At 35.5% G+C, this 17887-nt stretch overlaps 1 protein-coding gene across 1 annotated transcript in view; it reads right to left on the bottom strand.

The window, feature by feature from the left end:
* Positions 1 to 5634: 5634 nt before the first annotated feature.
* LOC107704818 (sperm-tail PG-rich repeat-containing protein 2-like) overlaps positions 5635 to 17887 on the bottom strand; it is a 15427-nt gene continuing 3174 nt past the window's right edge. The window contains exons 5-12 of the mRNA XM_016507848.1: positions 16587 to 16702; positions 15829 to 15940; positions 15107 to 15227; positions 13834 to 13997; positions 8072 to 8164; positions 5965 to 6133; positions 5708 to 5799; positions 5635 to 5643 (exon numbers count right to left, since the gene is read on the bottom strand). Of these exons, the coding sequence (XP_016363334.1) occupies positions 5635 to 5643; positions 5708 to 5799; positions 5965 to 6133; positions 8072 to 8164; positions 13834 to 13997; positions 15107 to 15227; positions 15829 to 15940; positions 16587 to 16702 (876 nt within the window). The remainder of the gene's footprint in view (positions 5644 to 5707; positions 5800 to 5964; positions 6134 to 8071; positions 8165 to 13833; positions 13998 to 15106; positions 15228 to 15828; positions 15941 to 16586; positions 16703 to 17887) is intronic.

The raw sequence follows: 17887 nt of genomic DNA, 5'->3' as shown, positions 1-17887 counted from the left end.
CACTCTTTCTAGCAACAGTGTACTTTAATGTAACTGATTTGGATCGCTCTTTAATGTATATTTTTTTTGCCAAAACAATACAATGAGGCTGTAAAACATGAAGCAAATAAAACGACGTGGTTCTGTACAGCAATAGTAGCTCATTCACACATTCTAAGTCTGTTAATGAGTGGACATAAAAACAATATAATAACACAACACTGCTGACTAATACATGGAGGAGTGGGGAGGTCTCTTTCTCTGACTGCCTAAATGTTTTCAGGTAAATGCAAAAACCTTGTCATTTCTGTGTGATTTGGAAATGACTGTTTGGAAAACACATTTTGTGTTGTTTATCTAAGCCTGTGCACCGAATGAAATATCCAGAAAGTCAAGCAAAGCAAGTAAATATATATTCTAGTGTGCATCATCACTCTTACACCATGTTTACACCAGACACGTCCAGCACCACAAATGTAGATATTTTCCTATTTTAATCAACTCAACTGCCTACACTTTCTAGTGACTTCAATCTGAAATCAAACGTGACCCTGGACCACAAAACCAGTCTTAAGTTGCTAGGGTATATTTGTAGTGATAGCCAAAAATACATTGTATGGGTCAAAATGATAAATTTTTCTCATGTTCATGATCATGAAGATCATGTTCTATAAAGATATTTTGTAAATTTCCTACTGTAAATATATCAAAACTTAATTTTTTATTAGTAATATGCATTGCTAAGAACTTAATTTGGACAACTTTAAAGGTGATTTTCTCAAGATTTAGATTTTTTTGCACCCTCAGATTCCAGATTTTCAAATAGTTGTATCTCGGCCGAATATTGTCCTATCCTCACAAACCATACCTCAATGGAAAGCTTATTTATTCAGCTTTCATGTGATGCATAAATCTCAATTTCGAAAAATTGACCCTTATGATTGATTTTGTGGTCCAGTGTCACATATTGTTGTAAATCACTAATTTCTGTTATTGGATGACCTACTCAATAAAAACGCAACAAGAGAAACATATAATCAACAGCTAATATTACAGAAAAAAAGATTGAAAAAGGAGAGCCGCCAGCAGCTGAATTTGTCTCAACAAAATCGGACCAACAAGATCTAAAAGCTGCTGAATTTTAAAGTTTTAGTGCACATATACATTACATGGCTCCACAGACGGCGGCGTCTTTGATTTTGCACAACTATTATATTCGTATAGAATGAGATGTAAAGAACTGTTAAAAGTGATCAGGTGTAGCTAAGAGTGGTCCAGACCAACCGTATGAAAGTATGACTTACAGAAGGTATACTTAACTAAGAATGTTTGGAGAAACACAGGTACAGGTTAAGATACAACTTAAGAACGACGTAGCGTTAAGAAGGTTTTGGGAAACGCAGCCCTGGGCTTTGGAATGTGCTTCCCCCCCATGAGAGACCCATTTCTTCCAGCTCTGTCTCCACTGTCCGTCGCCATGTTGTTCTTGGCCTGCCACATTTGCATTTGCAAGGTGGTGTCCAACGCAAAGCCACTTTAGGTATCCTTTGACAGGACATCCTATGTACATGATTGAGCCATCTTAATCGGCGTATCTTGATCTCCTGAGATATGTTATTTGATCTTGTCTTTTTGGACAGATTGGTATTGGAGATGGTATTGGGTATGGTATATGTAACAGATCTTTCTAAGGCAACTATTATGGAAGGCATCTATCTTGCTCATGTCTACTTTCACTACTCTCCAACATTCAGAGGCATACAAAGGCACTGATTTAACACTGCTGTTGTAAAGCTTGATCTTTGTTTTGAGGCTTAGCTGTTTGGACTTCCAGATGGTTCTGAGTCTGCTAAAAGAGCAAACAAACGTGTAAAGATTCTTAAATCAACGAACATTTAAGAAAAATTACATTAAGTCGTTTTTTTTCTGAGAAATTTACCAAAATAAAGTTTATGACAAGACAAAGAGCAAGAGCAAAATTTACTTAATTCAAAGGGAAAACAAGTTTTCATACCCCATTAATAAGTATTTTTTTCTTGTTTTCATGTGTAAACTTAAAAATGTTGTTAAATTTTTAAAAAAATGTACATTTACATCTCAATTATGTACCATGTACCTTCATTTAAGAATATTTGGTTACACTTTATTTTAAGGTGTTTAATGTTTTATACATTTAAGTACTGAGTAATATTAATTAACTACATATACTTACTATATTGTTAGGGTTAGGATTATGGTTTGGCTTAGGGTTACTTGCATGTAATAATGCACGTTTTATTGTTATTATAATAGTACGTACATGTAACATGTGTAACAAGGACACCTTAAAATAAAGTGTTACTGCATATTTAGATATTTATATTGGAAAACAAAAAATACTGAGGAAGGAATAATTTTTTTTTGTTTTGTTGTGTGTGTGTGTGTTTTCTTGCAGTGCATGAAACTTTTAATGCCATGACTTTATGCACCAATTAAAGACCTTTTTAAGACCCTAAATTGCGAAGGGGAAAATTAAGGCTTTTTAAGACCTCAGAAACCCTACAGTAATTAGTAATACTGTATGTTTGAACTCTCAAAAAATCAAGATATTGACATTTTTTATCTTGTGTTTTATGTGAATAAATAACAGTATATTTCTAGTTTCAACAGTATTTCTTCTGTAATTGCTCTTCTTTAAACTCAATGAGTTTTAGATGTATGCAAAGAGACCACATTTGGTTTTCAGCCATTGAAAATGGGTAAAATTCAACTATTTGGACACAGATCCACATTGAGAAACCAATATCTCTGAGACTGAACCATAGTGCTTTAAAAATGGAGACACCATATGAAATGTTTGTCAAGAACCAGAATCTAAAAGGATATTAAGATTTCTTCAATATTTCTTGAGTTACAGTCATGCAAAGTTTGGAAAAACAAACACAAAAAGTGCTTTTTCTCATTTTTGGACTGTCACCATTGACATATAATGCAACAAGGATTGCTGACGTCAACAGATTTGACTAATATACCTACCAATCTCTGGGTAAAAGTAAAATAATAATGCCATCTTTCTGAAAGTAATTTTCTCCCTCCTGTAATTTGGTCCAAAATTTGTGGATTAATCAGTAAATATTCATTCATAGCATTTAATATTTCTGCTTTCTTATTCATTTATGTAATTCTTTCACTAGAAAGAAAAAAATGCTAAAAATCAAGATATTACCTTTGAGTTGACCCAACTTTGATCAGAAGATTGGGCAAAAAAGACAAAGGAATGAGACTTTGTATTTAACTGCTTAAGTAATGGAAAGAACTACAATAATGTAAAGAATTCCATGAAGCATTGCTACTGACATAAATAAAAACAATGAATAAATATAAAACTATTGATTAAAAGATGTTAATTATGTATATAGAAATAAAGTATTTTATTTATTCCAATACATACATATGTATGCATTGGACATGTTTGTGGGATTGGATAGACACTAAAGAGTTATTTTGCTGCAATTTGTTTCTGTTCACTGATTGTTGAAGATTGGCATATAATCATGGGTAATGTAGTTTTTCACCAGGAATTCCATTGCTAACCACAATTATTAAAAAAAAAATAAGTTGAAATAATGCATACCGATGGCTTTAATGAAAGCATATACCATCGATTAACAACCTTGTAGCTCACAGCAGGTCTGCCTTTAATGGTTTATGAGTTATCATTAAAAATCAATTCCTTTATGGAGAAAATGAATGGGATCTTTACTTCCAGAACCCGACTGTTGCACTATATTGATTAACACTATCCAACAGCCACATGACCTAGGTGATGTTAACTTAAAAGTTTTTTGAAGAAAGATTACACCAACAAACTGGCGTTTTGTTATTTGGAGTAACATGCACCAATGAATTGTTCACAATAAGTCCAGGATCGTGCATTAAGAAAGCAAATGGGTTCAATTTTGATTTCACATTGACTTTAACATCCGTAAACTCCACGAGACAAGCACGCGCGCAGGGCGAGAGCCGCCACAGTGATTTATCTGATTCAATTAGCCTGCAAATGTAAAACAAGTCAGTTCAATAAAGAGCTAAAACCTCTCTTTCTTTCTTTCGTTCGTTCGTCTCTTGCCCTTCCTCCCTCGACCTCCCTCTCTCTGCTGAATAATGAGAGTGTGTAAATGCTTAATTAGATTAAAAAGGTGTGTATAACGATATCAAGATGCTGTGTGTGTGTATGTTGAGATCTCTCTACATTAGCACTGTGTTATTGTGGGCAGGGCTGAGAATTTATGACGCACAAAAACCCTGAAACATCAAACCCATTAAAGAATCCTGATTTATTCTCCGTGAGCACTGGGGAAATATATCACCCATAAAGAGGTTTGTGTGTGTGTGTGTGTGACAGGAACTCCTGGGAAGCATGTGTTTAATAGGAGAGGCTTAGCCGACGTCTTTTTGGAAGTGTGTGACCTGAAAAAAATTAGAATACAAGAATTTTAGAATTTTAAAACCTGCTTCTAAAAAAAGTTTTCATATAATTTTCATATTTTCTATATTTTTATATTCTTCTTTGTTTTGCATTACTGATATTTTTTATTTTTATTTTACTAATATTACATTATTGTATTTTTAAAACTGAAAGACAGAACTAGATCCACAGAGATTATTTATATAATACAGTCTTCATTTTAATAATTAAGAGATTTCTAAACTTCTTTAATTTTTTATTTTGGTTCCGTTCATAGATTGGTGCTTTCTTAGTTCACTCTACACTGTTATTTCACGTTAATTATTATTATTTTATTTTGCATTATTTTACTTTACTAACTTCATTACTTGTTGTTGTACACATCAGTAGTAAATAAAAAAATCACAAGTGAGATCTATTTAGTTTTATATACAGCAATGAGATCAGATGGAGAGCAAAGAGAGCATTTTGCCCAAATAACCTCATGTATATTTTTCAACAGTTGAGTTCATTAAATTCTCCCAAACAGTGTTATTTAGTATCACTAAGATACTATTATAGTTTTTATTAATATTCTGAATCAGTTTTTATTTTTGTCCATTGTGTTTTTGTCATTTTTAGTAGTGTGTGTGTGTATATATATATATATACACACACACACTACTAAAAATGATCACACACAGATCTCCTGTTATCCATCATGCAGTGAGCAGACTCACATGCCATTAATTAAACATCTAATTAGCATATGTAAATCAAAAAATATGATGCATGTTTTATTTGACCATCTTTGGTTTTAGGAGATCAATCAGCCATTCAGAGGGAATATAATATCAGAGCTCATGCTGCTCCTGTGGTGAATCTTTGTAACAGAGATGTTAGTCTCAATAAAACAGACAGGAGAGCAGGAGTGAGTCATCTTTTCTCTTTTCTGAGTCGAACAGACCACTAAAAACCTCAAGAACGCCTCAGTCACTGAAACTTAATCTTAATCTTAATCAGTCTCACTGACCTTTGACCTGAGTTAGGCACTGCTGTGAGCAGAGGGTTTTCTCAAAGACCTACGTGAAGATAAAGATCTCATGCTGGACACCAAAGGATCATGAAGCGTCACGTTGAAGGTGCCTTTCAGAACCGTGTCCATGATGCCCGGACTCAACTACAACACACACAGCCAGAGTGTGACACATAATGTAGAGGAAATGTATTTAATACATCTTGTTTAATACATATATTTTATATATGTATTATATTTTTATATTTATATATATTTTTACCAGCCTTGTCTTTAGGGCTTTTAAAGCGATCTTCTTTTGAGACAATCAGTGCAAGTTTTGAGCCTGATTTAACATCTGGACTATAATGAGCCGGACCTGAAAACCACAATTAAACAACAGCGAGTTTAGCTTGAATAGCCCCATAGACTTCCAGTGTAATATTTCTGCTTTGTTTGTTTCAGCAAATCAACAGCAGGCCGCATATGCCATGAAGATGAAGTTAGCATAGGTTCCTTTAATAACTGTCAGAGCTGGGGTCACCTGGGGTTTCAGGGTCGTAGTGGAGGAAGGCGGCGTCTCTGGGGGCGGCAGACAGGAAGCAGCTCTGTCGTTTGCGTGCTTTCTCGTTCCGCGGCTCGCTGTAGTGATGGAGGCCGTGTATCCTCTCAAACGATTCGCTCACGTTATATGAGCTTGGCGGAGGTGTATCCTGCCAAGAGAAATCTAATATCTAACCACAGCATCATAAACATCATCTGCACAATGTATTTACAGCAAGTACATATGAGCCAGGAGGCTGTGTGTGTGTGTGTGTGTGTGTGTGTGTGTGTGCTGTAAGTGCATTGCTGCGAACACAATTTTTGCTTGTTCCTACAAAACTAATGACGAGTCAAATTGCTACAGATGCTGTACATAGAAATTAAACTGTACAGAACTAGAAATATTCCAGTTATTTAGACGTGTATGTAACTATAGCACATTTGTATAATTAAATTCGGATCATTTTGGCACGACTGTAATCATGTCAGCAAGCGAAAATCAACTAACCTCAAAATTCAAAATATAGATGTCAGTCAAGAGTGACAAGTCTAATGAATAAATATGCAAAGACCGTTTTGTGAATTAAGCCACAGTCAAAACACACACACACTCACAGAGTTGCATGTCTTGTTTATAGAGCTGTGTAAATAGAAGCTGGGCAGACAGACAGAGAGAGAGAAACATCTAGATGGGTGAAGCTAACCAAACCTGTCAGGAACAAGACTATTTTTAAGACCATTAAAATGTTTTGTATTATGAAATCATTGTCATGACAATTAAACAAAATTACAAATTCCCCTTTGTGTGATGCAAAAACACAATGTAAATTCTACAATATTTATATTTTATGGTGAATTGAAATGTAATGTATTATTTAAAATAATAATAATAATAATAATTATTATTATTATTATTATTATTACATGGATAGCACCTTTCATACATAAAATGCAGTTCAAAGTGCTTCACATGTCAGAACATAAAAACAAAAGAAGAAAACAAAAACATAATTAAAAGACATCAAAGTAAAAGTGTAAAATTAAGATAACAACAACAACAACAATATTAATAATAATAATATTATTATAGTTGTTTTTATTTGTTCATCACAATAACAATAATGTTAACATTAATGTTTTAACAATTTTTTTTTTTTTAATCATTAAGAATAATAAGAATTACAAAAAAAAACTAAAACTAAAAAGTACAACTTTCCAAGGCATTATTGTAATTTATTATAAATGTGCTAAACTGTCATGAAAATAATGTTGATGCAAAACATCATAATCCTAACATTAAGCTTCATGCAACATAAAAATGTCCTATTTCTTTCTTTTGATTTTGTGGTGAAATGTGATCTGGGTTAGATTTGGTGGGACTGACGCAGACGGCGGTGTGTATGTGGTGTTATTTGTGAGGGAGCAGACATGTGTCTAGTAAAAGCAAGGTGAGGCACTGGGCTCATAATGAAATATTTGCAGCATCTGCATCAGAGCGTCTGAGTCAAACAATCTCTGGGTTACACACTTTCACATACGGACACTTCTGCGTTCTCATATCTTGCGCTGTATAATTACTGATGTTAGATATGGACAAGATTTAATCGGAACTCTCCATGAAGCCAAACTATCAGTGCTTTCCCACTGAATTCAAGTTTATGCAAACACACACAAACACACACACACACACAGACACAGTAAAAATCTGAACTTTTAGGACAGGCTGTGTTTGAATTATTACTGAGAAAACTTGTATTGCTCAGAGTTTACTCTTTTATAGCTCAGAACATGTAGTTTCAGTGAAGTTTTATTTAAAGTATCAACTTCTTCCTTAGACATAAATGAGTCAATAATCTAAAATATAAAAAATATAAAGCTAAAAATAAATGTGGAGCAGTTTAGATCATTTGTTCTGAGAAGAATTTGATGAGAAATGTTTGAGTTCATGTTAACATCTCTTGTTTTGTTTTTTTTTGCAGATTTTAGTATCTTGGCAACTCTCAATATCAAAAGTATAGAAACTATTGAGCTATTAAAGAGATCTCATCTGTCATTTTTCTTCCCTATGAGAGTCTAAATGTGAATTTGGAGTGTTGTGTGTGTCTTACTTTGGCGAACAGTGAACCCACAAGTCTGTCAGTGGCAGATTTAAAAGCAGCTGTACTCTGTTTCTTATATAACGCTTCAGTTGTTTTCTCCACCTGCAGTAAACACGAAAGAAAGAAAATATACAAGATTACTACAAGCTTCTTTAGAATACTTGGTTCTGATCGGTAACACTTACATTTGGGTCTGTTCTTCTCATAATTGGAGTATAGCACACAAGTTTACATTTACTTTTTATAATACTTGCATGACAGCTGCTGATCACTGTCTACTTCCCGTGTATGAAAAAAAGCATAGTGGAAATTCTCCAAAACATCTCTTCCGCAAAAGAAAATGAATTAAATGCGTTTGGAACAACATAAAGGTGAATACATGATGACAGATCTTCTACTTTTGGGTCAAATATTTCTTTTTATGATGGGCTGGTGTAGTTTTAGCAGTCTGTGTGGTCTCTGTCGACAGAAAAAAACTCCTCTCTGGTTCAGCTTCTAATGGAAAACCATAATCTCCACTATCGTGACACTAGAGATAAGATGCAGCAGGTCCTCATCTCAGACTCAGGTTGAGTTGAGAATGAAATACTAGCTTTCTGCAAAATATATATACACTATTTGTAAAAAATGTCAGTGTTGGTTAAGTTACTCTAAAAAAGTAATTAAAGGGATAGTTCACCCAAAAATGAAAATTCTGTCATTAATGACTCACCCTCATGTCGTTCCAAACCTGTAAGACCTTCATTCATCTTCGGAACACAAATTAAGATATTTTTGATGAAATCCGAGAGCTCTTTGACCCTCCATAGACAGCAACTCACAAGTTCAAGGCCAAAGGTAGTAAAGACATCATTAAAATAGTCCATGTGACAACAGTGGATCAACTGTAATGTTATGAAGCTACGAGAAAACTTTTTGTGCACAAAGAAAACAAAAATAACAACTTCAATGAACAATTTCTTCTCTTCTGTGTCAGTCTTTGACACACGTTCACTAGTCGGCGTTCTGACTTAGAATGTCCATCTCTCTTAGTTCATCATCTGTATATTCTGGTTCAAATAAGTATGGCTGGGCAAAAAAGCTGACACAGAAGAGAAGAATTTGTTTTCTTTGCGCACAAAATATTCTCGTAGCTTCATAAAATTACGGTTAAACCACTGACGTCACATGGATTATTTTAACAGTGCTCTTACTACCTTTCTGGGCCTTGAACGTGGTGGTTCCCTTGCTGTCTGGAGGGTCAGAAACCTCTCGGATTTCATCAAAAATATCGTAATTTGTGTTCCGAAGATGAACGAAGGTCTTATGGGCTTGGAACGAAATGAGGGTCAGAAATTAATGACAGAATTTTCATTTTTGGGTGAACTATCGCTTTAATTACTAGCTACTAATTACATCTTCAACAGTGGAATCAGATTACTGTACTAATTACTCTAAAAAGTATTACATTACTTATTATTACTAATACATAGGCATAAAACTGCTATTTTAATTCTTTCAAATTAATAACTTTGCAGGAAGGTATATCTCCAGGGAGAGGATTGGGCACCCCTGCATTAAAACCATACATTACATGTTAAATGTTGATGTTAAATCCACTATTGTTTTATATAGAATTGTTCTATAGTCCATACAGTATATAATACAATTACATCAAAAGTAACTGTAATTAATTAAAGTAATCCCTTACTTTACTTTTTCAAGGGAAATGGAATTATATATATATTGCAGTAATTACTTACTTAGTAATGCATTACACCCAACACTGAATACAATACACATCATGAAGGACGTTTGTGGTTGCTATTATTTCCGGTTCATTTGTCACACTTGCAATGGAAGGTCTAATCAAGTGCACTGCATTGTGGGATACAGTATCCCCCACAGTGTGCTCTGTTTGCATACTGGACATTTTGGCAAATGCAGTAGGTCATCTGCATGTGCACTTGATGGACAAAAGTTTGGGGTCAGTAAGAGATTTTTTTTTGTTCAAGGATTCATTAAATTGATCAAAAGTTTGAGTAAAAAAGTCAGTGAGAATCTACAGGGCCAGCAGGATTCATTCACTGCTCTTATCTATGCAGGCAGAGACCGTGAACGAGGAACAAAAGCAGAGGAGAGTCCATAAAGACCTCCACTGGGGTCAGTTTGCTTCAGGAATCAGGCCAGCTGGACACCCACACTGGAAATGATGGACGTTTCCGAGGAAAACAGCCCGTAAAGGCCCAATGTCCCGAGTTTACTGTGAATAACTTCAGAGGCAGCGACTGATTCGGCAGCCACAACACACACCGTTATCATCCTGAATCTGTTATTCTAACAAAAACCTACCACAGAGTTTGCCAAAAGACCACAGTTACTATAGTTACTGTTACTACAGAAGAACCATAACTAGATCTAAAGAAAATATGATGCTTACGCTTGCAAAACTACTCCATCGATGCTACAATGATGTGGTCGCTAGGGTTTTCTGGGAGGTTGCTATGTAGTTGGTGTTTCTTTTGCTCCTCCTCCTAAGAATCGACACTCACGTTGGTTGCCAAATTGAGGATGCACAACAGGAACAAGTGCAATTGACAATGAAAGGCGAAGAGCCTTAACACTGTAAGTTAATGAATTGATTTAACAGCATTTAAATATTCCTTTGGTCATAGAACTTTCTAGATGGATGCCGGGGGGTTTTAGGTATGGTAGAACCCAGTTCTGACTCAGGGGCCGTTTACACGACATCGTTTTCAGCACTCACCCTCATGTCGTTCCAAACCTGTAAGACCTTCATTCATCTTCGGAACACAAATTAAGATATTTTTGATGAAATCCGAGAGCTCTTTGACCCTCCATAGACAGCAACTCACAAGTTCAAGGCCAAAGGTAGTAAAGACATCATTAAAATAGTCCATGTGACAACAGTGGATCAACTGTAATGTTATGAAGCTACGAGAAAACTTTTTGTGCACAAAGAAAACAAAAATAACAACTTCAATGAACAATTTCTTCTCTTCTGTGTCAGTCTTTGACACACGTTCACTAGTCGGCGTTCTGACTTAGAATGTCCATCTCTCTTAGTTCATCATCTGTATATTCTGGTTCAAATAAGTATGGCTGGGCAAAAAAGCTGACACAGAAGAGAAGAATTTGTTTTCTTTGCGCACAAAATATTCTCGTAGCTTCATAAAATTACGGTTAAACCACTGACGTCACATGGATTATTTTAACAGTGCTCTTACTACCTTTCTGGGCCTTGAACGTGGTGGTTCCCTTGCTGTCTGGAGGGTCAGAAACCTCTCGGATTTCATCAAAAATATCGTAATTTGTGTTCCGAAGATGAACGAAGGTCTTATGGGCTTGGAACGAAATGAGGGTCAGAAATTAATGACAGAATTTTCATTTTTGGGTGAACTATCGCTTTAATTACTAGCTACTAATTACATCTTCAACAGTGGAATCAGATTACTGTACTAATTACTCTAAAAAGTATTACATTACTTATTATTACTAATACATAGGCATAAAACTGCTATTTTAATTCTTTCAAATTAATAACTTTGCAGGAAGGTATATCTCCAGGGAGAGGATTGGGCACCCCTGCATTAAAACCATACATTACATGTTAAATGTTGATGTTAAATCCACTATTGTTTTATATAGAATTGTTCTATAGTCCATACAGTATATAATACAATTACATCAAAAGTAACTGTAATTAATTAAAGTAATCCCTTACTTTACTTTTTCAAGGGAAATGGAATTATATATATATTGCAGTAATTACTTACTTAGTAATGCATTACACCCAACACTGAATACAATACACATCATGAAGGACGTTTGTGGTTGCTATTATTTCCGGTTCATTTGTCACACTTGCAATGGAAGGTCTAATCAAGTGCACTGCATTGTGGGATACAGTATCCCCCACAGTGTGCTCTGTTTGCATACTGGACATTTTGGCAAATGCAGTAGGTCATCTGCATGTGCACTTGATGGACAAAAGTTTGGGGTCAGTAAGAGATTTTTTTTTGTTCAAGGATTCATTAAATTGATCAAAAGTTTGAGTAAAAAAGTCAGTGAGAATCTACAGGGCCAGCAGGATTCATTCACTGCTCTTATCTATGCAGGCAGAGACCGTGAACGAGGAACAAAAGCAGAGGAGAGTCCATAAAGACCTCCACTGGGGTCAGTTTGCTTCAGGAATCAGGCCAGCTGGACACCCACACTGGAAATGATGGACGTTTCCGAGGAAAACAGCCCGTAAAGGCCCAATGTCCCGAGTTTACTGTGAATAACTTCAGAGGCAGCGACTGATTCGGCAGCCACAACACACACCGTTATCATCCTGAATCTGTTATTCTAACAAAAACCTACCACAGAGTTTGCCAAAAGACCACAGTTACTATAGTTACTGTTACTACAGAAGAACCATAACTAGATCTAAAGAAAATATGATGCTTACGCTTGCAAAACTACTCCATCGATGCTACAATGATGTGGTCGCTAGGGTTTTCTGGGAGGTTGCTATGTAGTTGGTGTTTCTTTTGCTCCTCCTCCTAAGAATCGACACTCACGTTGGTTGCCAAATTGAGGATGCACAACAGGAACAAGTGCAATTGACAATGAAAGGCGAAGAGCCTTAACACTGTAAGTTAATGAATTGATTTAACAGCATTTAAATATTCCTTTGGTCATAGAACTTTCTAGATGGATGCCGGGGGGTTTTAGATATGGTAGAACCCAGTTCTGACTCAGGGGCCGTTTACACGACAACGTTTTCAGCCAAAAACGGGAAATTAATTATGCGTTTTGCCTATTCGTTTACATGACAACAGCGTTTTGGGGACTGAAAATGCATATTTTTGAAAACGGGTTTCAAAGTGCACGTTTTTGAAAACGCCATCGTTGTCGTTTCCGTGTAAACACCAAAGGTACTGTTTACTAACAAGGTGACAGCGCCAACTACTGGCCTGGCATACGTAATACAGCGGTTTTGGCCATTTTCGCGGATGTGTAAACGCGAATCGTTTTGAAAACGTTGTCGTGTATACGTGAAACTTTTTAAAAACGCAAGGGAAAAACGTTTCCATTTTTGACTACATCGTTGTCGTGTAAACGTAGCCTCAGTTCATTTGCTGGCTTCCAAGGCTGTAATATGGCTGTGTTTTCTACCAACTGGCAACCCGGGGTGTCAAAATCCTATTGGGTAAACCAGCAGTGGGAGGAGTCACCAAAACAGACAATCAGACACAGAACGCACATTTCAAAGTAGAATTGAGTAGAATTCAAAGTAGAATTAAAAACTGAGCATTTTTCCGAATTATTTGAAAACATAGTATTTTTATGCTTTAGTACAGTCAAAAAAAATTATATATAGCACTGTTAATTCTGGCCGCTTGGAAAAGCAAAAGCACACCTCTCCTGAACAAGCCAACAAGCAATTCTCTGCATTCACGTCTGCTGCATGAATGATTGATACTTAATTTAAAAACCTCACCCTGAGCACCAGCAACAGTAATTAATAGTGACATTTGCCATTAAGTGCAGCAATTGCGGTATTTTGGCTAAACCTATGGTACGTTTTGAAAGGATAGGCTCTAGATTGTAGACTGACATTTAGTGAATGCTGAGAAATATTCAGTTCAAGGGGATTTATGGAAGATTTATTCGATTCATTGGATGAAACTCTCTGAAAAGTCTGAATAAGCTCCAAAGGGCGCTGGCAGATTGGCGCACAATAGACAATGAGTGCACACTTTCTGGGTTGAAGAAGTGCTCACCTTGTACTGAGTCGGCCCCGGGCGGCTCATTTCCTCTTTGCTGGGGAGGAAAAGCCGGCGCGGTGCAATAGAGCCGAAGGCGCCCTTCCTCGTGCTCTTCAGACAGGCTTTCTTTAAACTCTCATAAGCCAGGCCATACTCAAACACATTATAGGCACCGGGACCTAGACATGCACGAGTTAGACGATTAGTTACTACTGGAGCTGCACTTACTAGGGCTGTTTGATATTGATGGCTGTTCAAAAGTTTGAGGTTGGTAAGATTTTTTTGTTTTTTTTTAAGGAAAAGAAAAGCTTTTCTGCTCACCAAGGTTGCATTTATTTGATAAAAGTACAATAAAAACTGCAATATTGTGAAATATTTTTACTATTTAGAATAACTGTTTTCTATTGTAATATTTGTTAAAATATAATTTATTCCTGTGATGCAAAGTTGAATTTTCAGCATCTTTACTCCAGTCTTCAGTGTCACATGATTCTGCAGAACTCATTCTAATATGCTGACTTGCTGCTCAAGAAACATTTCTGATTATTATCAATGTTGAAAACAATTGTGCTGCTTAATATATTTTTGGAAACTGCGATAAAATTTATTTTTTTAGGATTCTCTGATGAATATAAATTTCAAAAGAACAGAATTTATTGGAAATATAATTTTTTTTTTAATTTTATAAACATCTTTACTGTCACGCTTGACCAATTTAATGTGTTTTTGCTGACTATAAAACTATTTCATGGGTTAAATCAGGTAAAAATAGACTTTTAATTGCAGGTTAACACTTTTTACAGTGTAGTTCATTGTGTTCATTGCACTTTGACTATTTTGAATGTAATTACTGATAAAGAAAATTAAATTTAAACTGAAAATACATCAAATTCAGTAGAAAGTAGTTCAATGGAAGGCAACAAAAAAGTTTTCATGAAATAACATCTCGAGACTACTTTGTAGCAAAATAGTAGGCTACACTAGTATACCAAGCACTTTTGGCATACTACTTTCAATGTACTATGATTTGTGATGCACTAATTGTAATTTTGCATACTAGACAGTATGCAATTTAAAATGCATCTTGAGTGTTTTGATTGGTCGCTTTGAAAGTAGCTTGAAATCTGATTGGCTGCTGTTGTAAAGCATTTGTGTAGCAGTATGAAATCTAGTGCTTTGTCCCTCTGGCAAGCACAGCCCAAATCTGACCTCTCACTGTGTGTTTCACAGATAAAATACATTTTGCATTCAGTATACTGAACAAAATCACATTCACACAGGTACAAACCTGGCGTAGCTTTCGATCTGTTTTCTGGCAGGAAGCGTACAGCTGTCAGGCCGAAAGGATTCTTCTTCACCCCTCTGCCTTTCTTCAGGATCTCCAGAGCACAGCATGAATAAGCCTCAGGCTGAAGGGAAAGTAAATTTACGTCCATACAGTAGAATGCAGAAGAAGAAATGTTAACACACTTGGGAATGGGATTAAATGCATAAAGGATATTTGTGTTGTTTAACATTTAATTATTGCAGGTTTGCATCATATTCTGAGTTGCATTATTTTTATTCATTTTGAGGAATACTGAATCTGTAATTTTTTTTTTTTGTGAGTGAGATGAATTAATGCATATTCATATTTATTTTATAACTACAGTAACATCTTCTGATTTCTCTCAACATGGGGACAGGAGAGATGTCAATCAATACATTTGGGAAAAAAAAGTAACTTGCGTTACTTATTTGAAAAAGTAACTCAGATATTCTCTTGTAAATTAAAAAGTAATGCGTTACTTTACTAGTTACTTGAAAAAAGTAATCTGATTACGTAACTCGCATTACTTGTAATGTGTTACCCCCAACACTGCACAGAACTGACACACTTTGGCTGTAACTTGCAGCTTAAATGGCATCAAATGTCTTTGTAAATAAAAATCACCAAGCATCCAAAACTACTTCCTCTGATAGCTACACATGTGTAACAGAGACTAAATAAAAAGGATATGAGGTTTAAACCTTCTTCTCCTCCTGTAGAGCCACCAGCTCGTGGTACCGAGGGATGACCAGCTCTGAACGGCCTCTCTGCTCTCGCCTGAGATTCACATTCTCACAGAGGACAGTGTGATCCCTGATACACACAAACACACACACAGGGATACACAAAATCAAGCATTTAATCAAACACACCATACAGTGCTGCAGGGATGATGTATTTTTGGTATCGTCATAAAGTCAATGGGTTTTTTGAATGGGTTTTTGATTAAATTCCTGAAATAAGGTCTGTGGTTAAACACAAGCTCAAGATATTTTCAATTTTTATTGTGCAACATAAAATAGATCAGTAATACCCCCTTGTGAATTTTTAAGAAGCTTAATGGCTAAGTCATGTGACTGTGGTGTAGTTCATTTATAGCCAACATTTAGCTTTTTACTTTTGCCAATTATATATAAGCTTCGAAATTCATAGAAGTTGTGTTCCTTTTTGAAGATTATCATGATGAACAAAACATGTAAAAATCATAAACTTTTGTTGGACACAGATTTTTTTTTTCTGCAGTGATCCAAAAGACAATAGGAAAATCTTGAAATTTTGAGTTTTGTGCACAGTGTTCGTCAGACCGTCAGAGAACAGACTGCAGTTGGTCCGTAGCTAAAATTTATTCTGAAACATCTGCACATGGAAAACCAAGTCCAGATGCTTCAGAATAAATTTTGCAAGACAATGCGAATGCTGCTGTGTTACAGCTAAGACAATCTGCATCAATCAAACTCACTCTTGTAGATCATAATGTCCTGGTCCAGGTCCGTCTCCACCCATTGCCTGCTCTCTCCGGCCCGACATCTTCCCGAAATGCACTCCTTTATACTTCTGAGAGGACGACAGATCCTCCTACAAAACGCCAAAAAAAAAAAAAAAGATATTTTTCAATATATTTTTTTATGATTTCAATCCTTTCACCTTGAATGTTTGTTCCTGAGCCCAACTCACTTGTCTGCACTTTCATCAGATAATAATACAGATTTATGTTTTAAGGGAAACTATTATAGCGCATACTCTAACATTCAAAGTCCACTAAGACCATTTACTGTATTAAAACTAAACTGCAAAAAAACCCTCATAATTCAGAAAATATCATGATTAGATGATCGAAACTCTAAATACATTAAAAGGAAAACTACATTTTTACATTAAAACTTAATTTTTAATTAGTAATATGCATTGCTAGGAACTTCATTTGGACAACTTTAAAGGCGATTTTCTCAATATTTAGATTTTTTTGCACCCTCAGATTCCAGATTTTCAAACAGTTGTATCTCGGCCAAATATTGTCCTATCCTAACAACATACATCAATGGAAAGATTATTTATTCAGCTTTCAGATGCTGTATAAATCTCATTTTCGAAAAATTGACCCTTATGACTGGTTTTGTGGTCCAGGGTCACATTTGTTACACAATTTATTGATATTTACTATATAATATGGAGTATTAGCCATAATAGATGGTTATTCGTCATAATAAATCGTAAACTGCATTGGCCAAATTTTCATTGTCAGTGCATTCATAATGAAACCTTGATAAAAATGGTTAATTAACCTTGATGAACCTCATTGAGCTGCATGTTTTATGTACACTATGGCTCACTATAGGTTTTGGTCAATAAGTGGTCTTCAGTGAAACTAAATAAATACACAAAAGTGTAAAAAAAAAAAGTGCAAAAATAAGTGTAAAAAAGTGGGCGAAACTAAATGGGCGGAATATGTGTAATCAACGAGCAAAACCTGAGACGAGAGAGAGAAACAGAGATGCACCATGACGGATGGCCCTGCGCTTTGATAAAGCGTTCTTCCAGCTCAATGGCAAATGAAAGATGATTTGATTAAAGCTGAGTCCAGCATCTGCTGCATTATTGTAAGTGAATATTGAAATATAACGTAAAGAATAATTACCCAGGGTTTTCGGTCCTGACAGTAAAATGGATGAGTGCTGCGCTTTGTGACTTTTTAAAATAATGCAGCGATCATTAGTAATGGAAATAGGTCTGGCACTAATGATGCAGAGCGGAGGGGCATTA

This window comes from Sinocyclocheilus anshuiensis, unplaced genomic scaffold (assembly GCF_001515605.1).
Source record: "Sinocyclocheilus anshuiensis isolate Anshui unplaced genomic scaffold, SAMN03320099.WGS_v1.1 scaffold117, whole genome shotgun sequence".
In the NCBI taxonomy this organism is placed as follows: Eukaryota; Metazoa; Chordata; class Actinopteri; order Cypriniformes; family Cyprinidae; genus Sinocyclocheilus; species Sinocyclocheilus anshuiensis.
Note: the sequence above shows the minus strand (reverse complement) of the source record. Positions and strands in the feature narration are given on the sequence as shown.